This window comes from Oncorhynchus masou, chromosome 10 (genome assembly GCF_036934945.1).
Source record: "Oncorhynchus masou masou isolate Uvic2021 chromosome 10, UVic_Omas_1.1, whole genome shotgun sequence".
NCBI lineage: Eukaryota > Metazoa > Chordata > Actinopteri > Salmoniformes > Salmonidae > Oncorhynchus > Oncorhynchus masou.
The window spans coordinates 53,851,960-53,868,215 of NC_088221.1; the positions used below are offsets into that span (position 1 = coordinate 53,851,960).

The following is a 16,256-nucleotide window of genomic DNA, read 5'->3' on the forward strand; positions in this document are numbered from 1 at the left end:
GCATCTGTTAAATGACTAACATGTAAATATAAATGCTGTTCTCCAGAGACTAGCATCTGTTAAATGACTAACATGTAAATATAAATGCTGTTCTCCAGAGACTAGCATCTGTTAAATGACTAACATGTAAATATAAATGCTGTTCTGTTCTCCAGAGAGACTAGCATCTGTTAAATGACTAACATGTAAATATAAATGCTGTTCTCCAGAGAGACTAGCATCTGTTAAATGACTAACATGTAAATATAAATGCTGTTCTCCAGAGAGACTAGCATCTGTTAAATGACTAACATGTAAATATAAATGCTGTTCTCCAGAGACTAGCATCTGTTAAATGACTAACATGTAAATATAAATGCTGTTCTCCAGAGAGACTAGCATCTGTTAAATGACTAACATGTAAATATAAATGCTGTTCTCCAGAGACTAGCATCTGTTAAATGACTAACATGTAAATATAAATGCTGTTCTCCAGAGAGACTAGCATCTGTTAAATGACTAACATGTAAATATAAATGCTGTTCTCCAGAGAGACTAGCATCTGTTAAATGACTAACATGTAAATATAAATGATGTTCTCCAGAGACTAGCATCTGTTAAATGACAACATGTATAAATGCTGTTCTCCAGAGAACTAGCACCTGTTAAATGACTAACATAAATATAAATGCTGTTCTCCAGAGAGACTAGCATCTGTTAAATGACTAACATGTAAATATAAATGCTGTTCTCCAGAGAGACTAGCATCTGTTAAATGACTAACATGTAAATATAAATGCTGTTCTCCAGAGAGACTAGCATCTGTTAAATGACTAACATGTAAATATAAATGCTGTTCTCCATCTGTTAAATGACTAACATGTAGACTAAATGCATGTTCTGTCTAAATGACTAACATGTAAATATAAATGCTGTTCTCCAGAGAGACTAGCATCTGTTAAATGACTAACATGTAAATATAAATGCTGTTCTCCAGAGAGACTAGCACCTGTTAAATGACTAACATGTAAATATAAACGCTGTTCTCCAGAGACTAGCATCTGTTAAATGACTAACATGTAAATATAAATGCTGTTCTCCAGAGAGACTAGCATCTGTTAAATGACTAACGTGTAAATATAAATGCTGTTCTCCAGAGACTAGCATCTGTTAAATGACTAACATGTAAATATAAATGCTGTTCTCCAGAGAGACTAGCATCTGTTAAATGACTAACATGTAAATATAAACGCTGTTCTCCAGAGACTAGCATCTGTTAAATGACTAACATGTAAATATAAATGCTGTTCTCCAGAGAGACTAGCATCTGTTAAATGACTAACATGTAAATATAAATGCTGTTCTCCAGAGACTAGCATCTGTTAAATGACTAACATGTAAATATAAATGCTGTTCTCCAGAGACTAGCATCTGTTAAATGACTAACATGTAAATATAAATGCTGTTCTCCAGAGAGACTAACGTAAAGCATTACAGATTTACCTGTAAGCCTCCAGGAAGATGTGCACCCAGGGGTCGGACCGTGCCACCCTGCCTCCAGGCCCGTCATACTGGTACCATCCTCTCCCCGTCTTCTGGCCCAGCCGGCCTGCCTCACACACCTGGTCAGGTAGCGGGCTGTACCGTCGGCCCTGGCGTGTCCTGGTTGACTCCACCCCTGGCCCTGTAAGCCCCGCCTCCTTCCTGATCCTCCAGCCCACATCCAGCCCTGATAGGTCAGACATCCGGAACACGCCCATGGGGAATCCAAACTCCTCCAGCACCTCGTCCACCTGCTGGGGCGTGGCTCCTTCCTCCAACAGGAAGTTGGCCTGTTCCAGGTACGGCTTCAACATCCGGTTACCCACAAACCCCGGACAGTTGCCCACGGCGACGCTGACTTTCCCCATCCTCTTGCCCAGCTGCATTGCCGTGGCGACCGCCTCCGGAGATGACCGTGGACCATACACCACCTCCAGCAGCTTCATGACGTGGGCCGGAGCAAAGAAGTGCATCCCCACCACCAGGCCAGGACTCTGGGTGACGGCAGCTAGCTGGTCGATGTCCAAGCCAGAGGTGTTGGAGCAGAGCAAGGTCCCAGGTCTACACACAGAGGTCATATGCCTAAACACCTGCAGCTTCAGGGACATGTCCTCAAACACCGCCTCGATCACCAACTCCACCTGAATGATTGATTGAGTTCATTTTAACATATACAGACAGCACATGCATCTAGGATAACACAATATACTATTTTGATATAATTAAAATACACAATATAATAATTACAATACACAATGTAATTACAATACACGATAATACAACAATACAATAATTACAATACACGATATAATTAAAATACACTATATAATTACAATAGACTATAATTACAATAGACGATAATTATAATACACGATAATTACAATACACGATAATTACAATACACGATATAATTAAAATACACTATATAATTACAATAGACTATAATTATAATACACGATAATTACAATACACGATAATTACAATACATGATAATTACAATACATTATAAAATGCAAAAACAAAACTAGTTCTACCTCACTAACGTCCTGCAAGTTAGAGCTGAAGGAGATGACCCCTGGGGGTGTGGCCAAGCTTCGCCGCCCCGCCTCTCTCTGCAGCATCGCCGGAACCGCCTGACTGGCCTCTGCCAGCTGCTTCTCTTGGGTCTCCACGGCAACCACAGAGATGCCCGTCAGAGCCAGTGCCACAACGATGCCACGCCCCATGGTACCCAGACCTGGAGACAAACAACACCACGGACACGAGGACTTACAGAGCCTTCAAAGTATTCACGCCCCTTGAGGTTTTCCACATTTTGCCTGAATTTAAAATGGATTTAAATGGAGATTTGTCATCACTGTCCTACACACAACACCCCATAATGTCAAGATGGAATTATGTTTTTAGAAATGTTTACAAATAAATCAAACAAATTAAGCCTAAATGTCTTGAGTCAATAAGTAAGTATTCAACCCCTTTATTTTTGCAAGTTCAGGAGCACATAATGAGTGTCATGGACTCACTGTGTGTGTAATAATAGTGTTTAACATGATTTCTGAGTGACTACCTCATCTCTGTACCCCACACATATAATTATCTGTAAGGTCCCTCAGTCCAGCAGGGAATTTCAAACACAGATTCAACCACAAAGACCAGGGAGGTTTTCCAATGCCTCACAAAGAAGGGCACCTATTGGTAGATGGGTAAATATTAAAAATGAAAGGCAGACCTTGAATATCCCTTTGAGCATGGTGCAGCTTTAATTACATTTCGGATGGTGTATATCTACACCCAGTCACTACAGAGACACAGGCGTCCTTCCTAACTCAGTTGAAGAGGAATGAAACCACTCAGGATTTGCGCCTTGAGGCCAATGGTGAATTTAAACAGTTACAGAGTTTAATGGCTGTGATGGGAGGAAACTGAGGATGGACCAACCACATTGTAGTTACTCCACAATACCAACCCAATGACAGAGTGAAAAGAAACAAGCCTGTACAGAATACAAATATTCCAAAACATGCCTCCTGTTTTCAACAAGGCACCAAAGTAAAACTGCAAACAGTGTGGCAAAGCAATTAACTTTTGTCCTGAATACAAAGTTTGAGGCAAATCTAATACACATTACAATACACATTACTGTGTACCACTCTCCAATACAACACCTTACTGAGTACCACTCTCCAACACAACACATTACTGAGTACCACTCTCCAACACAACACATTACTGAGTACCACTCTCCAACACAACACCTTACTGAGTAGCACTCCAAAACAACACCTTACTGAGTACCACTCTCCAACACAACACCTTACTGAGTACCACTCTCCAATACAACACATTACTGAGTACCACTCTCCAATACAACACATTACTGAGTACCACTCTCCAACACAACACCTTACTGAGTACCACTCTCCAACACAACACATTACTGAGTAGCACTCTCCAAAACAACACCTTACTGAGTACCACTCTCCAACAACACCTTACTGAGTACCACTCTCCAACACAACACATTACTAAGTAGCACTCTCCAAAACAACACCTTACTGAGTACCACTCTCCAATATAACACATTACTGAGTACCACTCTCCAATACAACACATTACTGAGTACCACTCTCCAATACAACACATTACTGAGTAACACATTACTGAGTACCACTCTCCAATACAACACATTACTGAGTACCACTCTCAAACACAACACATTACTGAGTACCACTCTCCAACACAACACATTACTGAGTACCACTCTCCAACACAACACATTACTGAGTACCACTCTCCAATATAACACATTACTGAGTACCACTCTCCAATACAACACATTACTGAGTAACACATTACTGAGTACCACTCTCCAATACAACACATTACTGAGTACCACTCTCAAACACAACACATTACTGAGTACCACTCTCCAACACAACACATTACTGAGTACCACTCTCCAACACAACACATTACTGAGTACCACTCTCCAACACATTACTGAGTACCACTCTCCAATATAACACATTACTGAGTACCACTCTCCAATATAACACATTACTGAGTACCACTCTCCAACACAACACATTACTGAGTACCACTCTCCAATACAACACATTACTGAGTACCACTCTCCAATATAACACATTACTGAGTACCACTCTCCAACACAACACCTTACTGAGTACCACTCTCCAATACAACACATTACTGAGTACCACTCTCCAACACAACACATTACTGAGTACCACTCTCCAACACAACACATTACTGAGTACCACTCTCCAATACAACACATTACTGAGTAACACATTACTGAGTACCACTCTCCAATACAACACATTACTGAGTACCACTCTCAAACACAACACATTACTGAGTACCACTCTCCAACACAACACATTACTGAGTACCACTCTCCAACACAACACATTACTGAGTACCACTCTCCAACACAACACATTACTGAGTACCACTCTCCAATATAACACATTACTGAGTACCACTCTCCAACACAACACCTTACTGAGTACCACTCTCCAATACAACACATTACTGAGTACCACTCTCCAATACAACACATTACTGAGTACCACTCTCCAATACAACACATTACTGAGTACCACTCTCCAACACAACACATTACTGAGTACCACTCTCCAACATAACACATTACTGAGTACCACTCTCCAATATAACACATTACTGAGTACCACTCTCCAACACAACACCTTACTGAGTACCACTCTCCAACACAACACATTACTGAGTAGCACTCTCCAACACAACACATTACTGAGTAGCACTCTCCAAAACAACACCTTGCTGAGTACCACTCTCCAACACAACACCTTACTGAGTACCACTCTCCAATACAACACATTACTGAGTACCACTCTCCAATACAACACATTACTGAGTAACACATTACTGAGTACCACTCTCCAATACAACACCTTACTGAGTACCACTCTCCAATACAACACCTTACTGAGTACCACTCTCCAATACAACACATTACTGAGTACCACTCTCCAACACAACACATTACTGAGTACCACTCTCCAACACAACACATTACTGAGTACCACTCTCCAATACAACACATTACTGAGTACCACTCTCCAATACAACACATTACTGAGTAGCACTCTCCAACACAACACATTACTGAGTACCACTCTCCAACACAACACATTACTGAGTACCACTCTCCAATACAACACATTACTGAGTACCACTCTCCAACACAACACATTACTGAGTACCACTCTCCAACACATTACTGAGTACCACTCTCCAATACAACACATTACTGAGTACCACTCTCCAATACAACACATTACTGAGTAGCACTCTCCAACACAACACATTACTGAGTACCACGCTCCAACACAACACATTACTGAGTAGCACTCTCCAAAACAACACATTTACATTTACATTTAAGTCATTTAGCAGACGCTCTTATCCAAGCGACTTACAAAGTACCACTGAATTCACCTTCTGACATCCCAACACCTTACTGAGTACCACTCTCCAACACAACACATTACTGAGTAGCACTCTCCAAAACAACACCTTACTGAGTACCACTCTCCAACACAACACCTTACTGAGTACCACTCTCCAATACAACACATTACTGAGTACCACTCTCCAATACAACACCTTACTGAGTACCACTCTCCAACACAACACATTACTGAGTACCACTCTCCAACACAACACATTACTGAGTAGCACTCTCCAAAACAACACCTTACTGAGTACCACTCTCCAACACAACACCTTACTGAGTACCACTCTCCAATACAACACATTACTGAGTACCACTCTCCAATACAACACATTACTGAGTAACACATTACTGAGTACCACTCTCCAATACAACACCTTACTGAGTACCACTCTCCAATACAACACCTTACTGAGTACCACTCTCCAATACAACACATTACTGAGTACCACTCTCCAATACAACACATTACTGAGTACCACTCTCCAACACAACACATTACTGAGTACCACTCTCCAATACAACAGATTACTGAGTACCACTCTCCAACACAACAGATTACTGAGTACCACTCTCCAACACAACAGATTACTGAGTACCACTCTCCAACACATTACTGAGTACCACTCTCCAACACAACACATTACTGAGTAGCACTCTCCAAACAACACATTTACATTTACATTTAAGTCATTTAGCAGACGCTCTTATCCAGAGCGACTTACAAATTGGTGAATTCACCTTCTGACATCCCAACACCTTACTGAGTACCACTCTCCAACACAACACATTACTGAGTAGCACTCTCCAAAACAACACCTTACTGAGTACCACTCTCCAACACAACACCTTACTGAGTACCACTCTCCAATACAACACATTACTGAGTACCACTCTCCAATACAACACATTACTGAGTACCACTCTCCAACACAACACATTACTGAGTACCACTCTCCAACACAACACATTACTGAGTACCACTCTCCAACACAACACCTTACTGAGTACCACTCTCCAACACAACACATTACTGAGTACCACTCTCCAACACAACACATTACTGAGTAGCACTCTCCAAAACAACACCTTACTGAGTACCACTCTCCAACACAACACCTTACTGAGTACCACTCTCCAATACAACACATTACTGAGTACCACTCTCCAACACAACACATTACTGAGTACCACTCTCCAACACAACTCATTACTGAGTACCACTCTCCAATACAACACATTACTGAGTAACACATTACTGAGTACCACTCTCCAATACAACACATTACTGAGTACCACTCTCAAACACAACACATTACTGAGTACCACTCTCCAACACAACACATTACTGAGTACCACTCTCCAACACAACACATTACTGAGTACCACTCTCCAACACAACACATTACTGAGTACCACTCTCCAATATAACACATTACTGAGTACCACTCTCCAACACAACACCTTACTGAGTACCACTCTCCAATACAACACATTACTGAGTACCACTCTCCAATACAACACATTACTGAGTACCACTCTCCAATACAACACATTACTGAGTACCACTCTCCAACACAACACATTACTGAGTACCACTCTCCAACATAACACATTACTGAGTACCACTCTCCAATATAACACATTACTGAGTACCACTCTCCAAAACAACACCTTGCTGAGTACCACTCTCCAACACAACACCTTACTGAGTACCACTCTCCAATACAACACATTACTGAGTACCACTCTCCAATACAACACATTACTGAGTAACACATTACTGAGTACCACTCTCCAATACAACACCTTACTGAGTACCACTCTCCAATACAACACCTTACTGAGTACCACTCTCCAATACAACACATTACTGAGTACCACTCTCCAACACAACACATTACTGAGTACCACTCTCCAACACAACACATTACTGAGTACCACTCTCCAATACAACACCTTACTGAGTACCACTCTCCAATACAACACATTACTGAGTACCACTCTCCAATACAACACATTACTGAGTAACACATTACTGAGTACCACTCTCCAATACAACACCTTACTGAGTACCACTCTCCAATACAACACCTTACTGAGTACCACTCTCCAATACAACACATTACTGAGTACCACTCTCCAATACAACACATTACTGAGTACCACTCTCCAACACAACACATTACTGAGTACCACTCTCCAATACAACAGATTACTGAGTACCACTCTCCAACACAACAGATTACTGAGTACCACTCTCCAACACAACAGATTACTGAGTACCACTCTCCAACACATTACTGAGTACCACTCTCCAACACAACACATTACTGAGTAGCACTCTCCAAAACAACACATTTACATTTACATTTAAGTCATTTAGCAGACGCTCTTATCCAGAGCGACTTACAAATTGGTGAATTCACCTTCTGACATCCCAACACCTTACTGAGTACCACTCTCCAACACAACACATTACTGAGTAGCACTCTCCAAAACAACACCTTACTGAGTACCACTCTCCAACACAACACCTTACTGAGTACCACTCTCCAATACAACACATTACTGAGTACCACTCTCCAATACAACACATTACTGAGTACCACTCTCCAACATAACACATTACTGAGTACCACTCTCCAACACAACACATTACTGAGTACCACTCTCCAACACAACACCTTACTGAGTACCACTCTCCAACACAACACATTACTGAGTACCACTCTCCAACACAACACATTACTGAGTAGCACTCTCCAAAACAACACCTTACTGAGTACCACTCTCCAACACAACACCTTACTGAGTACCACTCTCCAATACAACACATTACTGAGTACCACTCTCCAACACAACACATTACTGAGTACCACTCTCAACACAACACATTACTGAGTACCACTCTCCAATACAACACATTACTGAGTAACACATTACTGAGTACCACTCTCCAATACAACACATTACTGAGTACCACTCTCAAACACAACACATTACTGAGTACCACTCTCCAACACAACACATTACTGAGTACCACTCTCCAACACAACACATTACTGAGTACCACTCTCCAACACAACACATTACTGAGTACCACTCTCCAATATAACACATTACTGAGTACCACTCTCCAACACAACACCTTACTGAGTACCACTCTCCAATACAACACATTACTGAGTACCACTCTCCAATACAACACATTACTGAGTACCACTCTCCAATACAACACATTACTGAGTACCACTCTCCAACACAACACATTACTGAGTACCACTCTCCAACATAACACATTACTGAGTACCACTCTCCAATATAACACATTACTGAGTACCACTCTCCAACACAACACCTTACTGAGTACCACTCTCCAACACAACACATTACTGAGTACCACTCTCCAACACAACACATTACTGAGTAGCACTCTCCAATACAACACCTTGCTGAGTACCACTCTCCAACACAACACCTTACTGAGTACCACTCTCCAATACAACACATTACTGAGTACCACTCTCCAATACAACACATTACTGAGTAACACATTACTGAGTACCACTCTCCAATACAACACCTTACTGAGTACCACTCTCCAATACAACACCTTACTGAGTACCACTCAACACAATACAACACAACACATTACTGAGTACCACTCTCCAACACAACACATTACTGAGTACCACTCTCCAATACAACACATTACTGAGTACCACTCTCCAACACAACACATTACTGAGTACCACTCTCCAACACAACACATTACTGAGTACCACTCTCCAACACAACACATTACTGATTACCACTCTCCAATACAACACATTACTGATTACCACTCTCCAATACAACACACTACTGAGTACCACTCCAATACAACACATTACTGAGTAGCACTCTCCAACACAACACATTACTGAGTACCACTCTCCAACACAACACATTACTGAGTACCACTCTCCAATACAACACATTACTGAGTACCACTCTCCAACACAACACATTACTGAGTACCACTCTCCAACACATTACTGAGTACCACTCTCCAATACAACACATTCTGAGTACCACTCTCCAATACAACACATTACTGAGTAGCACTCTCCAACACAACACATTACTGAGTACCACTCTCCAACACAACACATTACTGAGTAGCACTCTCCAAAACAACACATTTACACTTACATTTAAGTCATTTAGCAGACGCTCTTATCCAGAGCGACTTACAAATTGGTGAATTCACCTTCTGACATCCCAACACCTTACTGAGTACCACTCTCCAACACAACACATTACTGAGTAGCACTCTCCAAAACAACACCTTACTGAGTACCACTCTCCAACACAACACCTTACTGAGTACCACTCTCCAATACAACACATTACTGAGTACCACTCTCCAATACAACACCTTACTGAGTACCACTCTCCAACACAACACATTACTGAGTACCACTCTCCAACACAACACATTACTGAGTAGCACTCTCCAAAACAACACCTTACTGAGTACCACTCTCCAACACATTACTGAGTACCACTCTCCAATACAACACATTACTGAGTACCACTCTCCAATACAACACATTACTGAGTAACACATTACTGAGTACCACTCTCCAATACAACACCTTACTGAGTACCACTCTCCAATACAACACCTTACTGAGTACCACTCTCCAATACAACACATTACTGAGTACCACTCTCCAACACAACACATTACTGAGTACCACTCTCCAATACAACAGATTACTGAGTACCACTCTCCAACACAACAGATTACTGAGTACCACTCTCCAACACAACAGATTACTGAGTACCACTCTCCAACACATTACTGAGTACCACTCTCCAACACAACACATTACTGAGTAGCACTCTCCAAAACAACACATTTACATTTACATTTAAGTCATTTAGCAGACGCTCTTATCCAGAGCGACTTACAAATTGGTGAATTCACCTTCTGACATCCCAACACCTTACTGAGTACCACTCTCCAACACAACACATTACTGAGTAGCACTCTCCAAAACAACACCTTACTGAGTACCACTCTCCAACACAACACCTTACTGAGTACCACTCTCCAATACAACACATTACTGAGTACCACTCTCCAATACAACACATTACTGAGTACCACTCTCCAACACAACACATTACTGAGTACCACTCTCCAACACAACACATTACTGAGTACCACTCTCCAACACAACACCTTACTGAGTACCACTCTCCAACACAACACATTACTGAGTAGCACTCTCCAACACAACACATTACTGAGTACCACTCTCCAAAACAACACCTTACTGAGTACCACTCTCCAACACAACACCTTACTGAGTACCACTCTCCAATACAACACATTACTGAGTACCACTCTCCAATACAACACATTACTGAGTAACACATTACTGAGTACCACTCTCCAATACAACACCTTACTGAGTACCACTCTCCAATACAACACCTTACTGAGTACCACTCTCCAATACAACACATTACTGAGTACCACTCTCCAATACAACACATTACTGAGTACCACTCTCCAACACAACACATTACTGAGTACCACTCTCCAATACAACAGATTACTGAGTACCACTCTCCAACACAACAGATTACTGAGTACCACTCTCCAACACAACAGATTACTGAGTACCACTCTCCAACACATTACTGAGTACCACTCTCCAACAGATTACTGAGTACCACTCTCCAATACAACACATTACTGAGTACCACTCTCCAACACAACACATTACTGAGTACCACTCTCCAACACATTACTGAGTACCACTCTCCAATACAACACATTACTGAGTACCACTCTCCAATACAACACATTACTGAGTACCACTCTCCAACACAACACATTACTGAGTACCACTCTCCAACACAACACATTACTGAGTACCACTCTCCAATATAACACATTACTGAGTACCACTCTCCAACACATTACTGAGTACCACTCTCCAATACAACACATTACTGAGTACCACTCTCCAATACAACACATTACTGAGTAGCACTCTCCAACACAACACATTACTGAGTACCACTCTCCAACACAACACATTACTGAGTACCACTCTCCAACACAACACATTACTGAGTACCACTCTCCAATACAACACATTACTGAGTACCACTCTCCAACACATTACTGAGTACCACTCTCCAATACAACAGATTACTGAGTACCACTCTCCAATACAACACATTACTGAGTACCACTCTTCATGTGACTTGTTTCAGGAAACTAGCCATGTGTCACACGTCACTACTTTACAGGAGAGGCATTTCAATGTAAAACATGTATTTTATATCAAAATGCAGAAAAGCCTTCTGGAACATGTGAACCTTCATGTGCCTTAATAACAGACTTGACTGTCATCTGTAAATAAGAATACAAGTGTTAAATTACGAGCTGGTTTAGCCACAGAAAAAGGCAGGAACCTTTCCGCTAGCCATGATTGGCTGAGATAATGGATGGGCTGGACATGCCGAGAGATGCCTTAGGATTGGTCTGCCATGTAGCGCACTTCCGTCTATAACATGAGCTGCTCAGTATGTGCAGGTAATCCTTTATAAACCAGATATTTTGAAAGATATCACGAAGAACTGCACAAATGTTGCTAATGTTTTCAACTTTCTGGAGGACTGAGTGTGAAATCAGTGGAATGCCCGGTGGAAGCAGAGTATGATAGCTAAGTAGGTGGAGAACATTCTGGCGATTGATTGCAAAATAATGAGGGAGTCGAAGAGAACACACAGAAGAAGGCTGTTGTATAAAACACCTGATTACATCTTCAAACGAAGGACAGAGAGGGAGAAGTGTTCATCCATGTATTAACAAACTTATAGTCTTGAAACCCTGGATTTAAGAGTAGACTTCATTGAAATAGAGGTTACCCCTCTCACCAATAACAGCAGCTTTGCTGATGGTCCTGGCAGCGCTGTTGTCCCAGCTCGCTCCACTCGGCAGACTCCACTTCCCCACCACTCTCTGGGAGAAGAAGGCATACTGCAGAGCTCGGGCCTGGCCGCTGTTGAACAGGGTGGTCAGCAGGTCCCTCTCCTTCTCCATACCCTGGGTGTAAGGTAGGGAGGCAGCCGCCATCAGAGCCTGAACACAGGCCACCGGAGCCAGGGCACCTCGGGAGCGCTGCCGGACCTTGACCATGGCTTTGTCCAAGAGGGAGTCAACGTCTGGGGGGCAGGGGCAGGGCAGGGTGCTCAGACGACGGGAGTCCAGGGGCTGGCCTGAAACACACACAGAGGAGATGGACTGAAAACACACACAGAGGAGATGGACTGAAACACAGACAGAGGAGATGGACTGAAACACACACAGAGGAGATGGACTGAAAACACAGACAGATGAGATGGACTGAAACACAGACAGAGGAGATGGACTGAAACACACAGACAGATGAGATGGACTGAAACACAGACAGAGGAGATGGACTGAAACACACACAGAGGAGATGGACTGAAAACACAGACAGATGAGATGGACTGAAAACACACACAGAGGAGATGGACTGAAACACAGACAGAGGAGATGGACTGAAACACAGACAGATGAGATGGACTGAAAACACAGACAGAGGAGATGGACTGAAACACAGACAGATGAGATGGACTGAAAACACAGACAGAGGAGATGGACTGAAACACAGACAGAGGAGATGGACTGAAACACAGACAGAGGAGATGGACTGAAAACACAGACAGACAGTGGCTCTGGGTCAGATGAGATGGACTGAAAACACAGACAGACAGATGAGATGGACTGAAAACACAGACAGACAGATGAGATGGACTGAAACACAGACAGACAGATGAGATGGACTGAAACACACACAGACAGATGAGATGGACTGAAACACACACACACACACAGATGAGATGGACTGAAACACACACACACACACAGATGAGATGGACTGAAACACACACACACACACAGATGAGATGGACTGAAACAGACACACAGACAGATGAGATGGACTGAAACACACACAGACAGATGAGATGGACTGAAACACACAGAGATGAGATGGACTGAAAACACACAGAGATGAGATGGACTGAAAACACACAGAGATGAGATGGACTGAAACACGCACACACAGATGAGATGGACTGAAACACGCACACACAGATGAGATGGACTGAAACACGCACACACAGATGAGATGGACTGAAACACGCACACACAGATGAGATGGACTGAAACACACACACACAGATGAGATGGACTGAAACACACACACACACACATGAGATGGACTGAAACACACACACACAGATGAGATGGACTGAAACAAACACAGACAGATGAGATGGACTGAAACACACACACACACACAGATGAGATGGACTGAAACACACACACACACACACAGATGAGATGGACTGAAACACACACAGACAGATGAGATGGACTGAAACACACAGAGATGAGATGGACTGAAAACACACAGAGATGAGATGGACTGAAAACACACAGAGATGAGATGGACTGAAACACGCACACACAGATGAGATGGACTGAAACACGCACACACAGATGAGATGGACTGAAACACGCACACACAGATGAGATGGACTGAAACACGCACACACAGATGAGATGGACTGAAACACACACACACAGATGAGATGGACTGAAACACACACACACACACATGAGATGGACTGAAACACACACACACAGATGAGATGGACTGAAACAAACACAGACAGATGAGATGGACTGAAACACACACAGACAGATGAGATGGACTGAAACAGACAGATCAGATTCCAAACCCTGACTAAGTTTCAACCATACAGATTCAAGCTTTAGGCATTAACAAAGATAAAGTAATGTGCTTCAGATATCCATATATATCATTCACCCTAAACTCTACTGATTCCCACTCAGTATCACTGAGGAGCATTCACCCTAAACTCTACTGATTCCCACTCAGTATTACTGAGGAGCATTCACCCTAAACTCTACTGATTCCCACTCAGTAGCACTGAGGAGCATTCACCCTAAACTCTACTGATTCCCACTCAGTATCACTGAGGAGCATTCACCCTAAACTCTACTGATTCCCACTCAGTATCACTGAGGAGCATTCACCCTAAACTCTACTGATTCCCACTCAGTATCACTGAGGAGCATTCACCCTAAACTCTACTGATTCCCACTCAGTAGCACTGAGGAGCATTCACCCTAAACTCTACTGATTCCCACTCAGTATCACTGAGGAGCATTCACCCTAAACTCTACTGATTCCCACTCAGTAGCACTGAGGAGCATTCACCCTAAACTCTACTGATTCCCACTCAGTAGCACTGGGGAGCATTCACCCCTAAACTCTACTGATTCCCACTCAGTAGCACTGAGGAGCATTCACCCTAAACTCTACTGATTCCCACTCAGTAGCACTGAGGAGCATTCACCCTAAACTCTACTGATTCCCACTCAGTATCACTGAGGAGCATTCACCCTAAACTCTACTGATTCCCACTCAGTAGCACTGAGGAGCATTCACCCTAAACTCTACTGATTCCCACTCAGTATCACTGAGGAGCATTCACCCTAAACTCTACTGATTCCCACTCAGTAGCACTGAGGAGCATTCACCCTAAACTCTACTGATTCCCACTCAGTATCACTGAGGAGCATTCACCCTAAACTCTACTGATTCCCACTCAGTATCACTGAGGAGCATTCACCCTAAACTCTACTGATTCCCACTCAGTAGCACTGAGGAGCATTCACCCTAAACTCTACTGATTCCCACTCAGTAGCATTCACCCTAAACTCTACTGATTCCCACTCAGTAGCACTGAGGAGCATTCACCCTAAACTCTACTGATTCCCACTCAGTATCACTGAGGAGCATTCACCCTAAACTCTACTGATTCCCACTCAGTAGCATTCACCCTAAACTCTACTGATTCCCACTCAGTAGCACTGAGGAGCATTCACCCTAAACTCTACTGATTCCCACTCAGTAGCACTGAGGAGCATTCACCCTAAACTCTACTGATTCCCACTCAGTAGCACTGAGGAGCATTCACCCTAAACTCTACTGATTCCCACTCAGTATCACTGAGGAGCATTCACCCTAAACTCTACTGATTCCCACTCAGTAGCACTGAGGAGCATTCACCCTAAACTCTACTG

General features: G+C 42.6%; 1 protein-coding gene across 1 annotated transcript in view; it reads right to left on the bottom strand.

Annotated features, from left to right (window-relative positions):
• The window catches only part of ehhadh (enoyl-CoA, hydratase/3-hydroxyacyl CoA dehydrogenase), a 50,934-nt gene that overhangs the window by 8,129 nt on the left and 26,549 nt on the right, over positions 1-16,256 (bottom strand). Inside the window, exons 6-8 of the mRNA XM_064977007.1 lie at positions 12,989-13,330; positions 2,556-2,758; positions 1,483-2,162 (exon numbers count right to left, since the gene is read on the bottom strand). Of these exons, the coding sequence (XP_064833079.1) occupies positions 1,483-2,162; positions 2,556-2,758; positions 12,989-13,330 (1,225 nt within the window). The remainder of the gene's footprint in view (positions 1-1,482; positions 2,163-2,555; positions 2,759-12,988; positions 13,331-16,256) is intronic.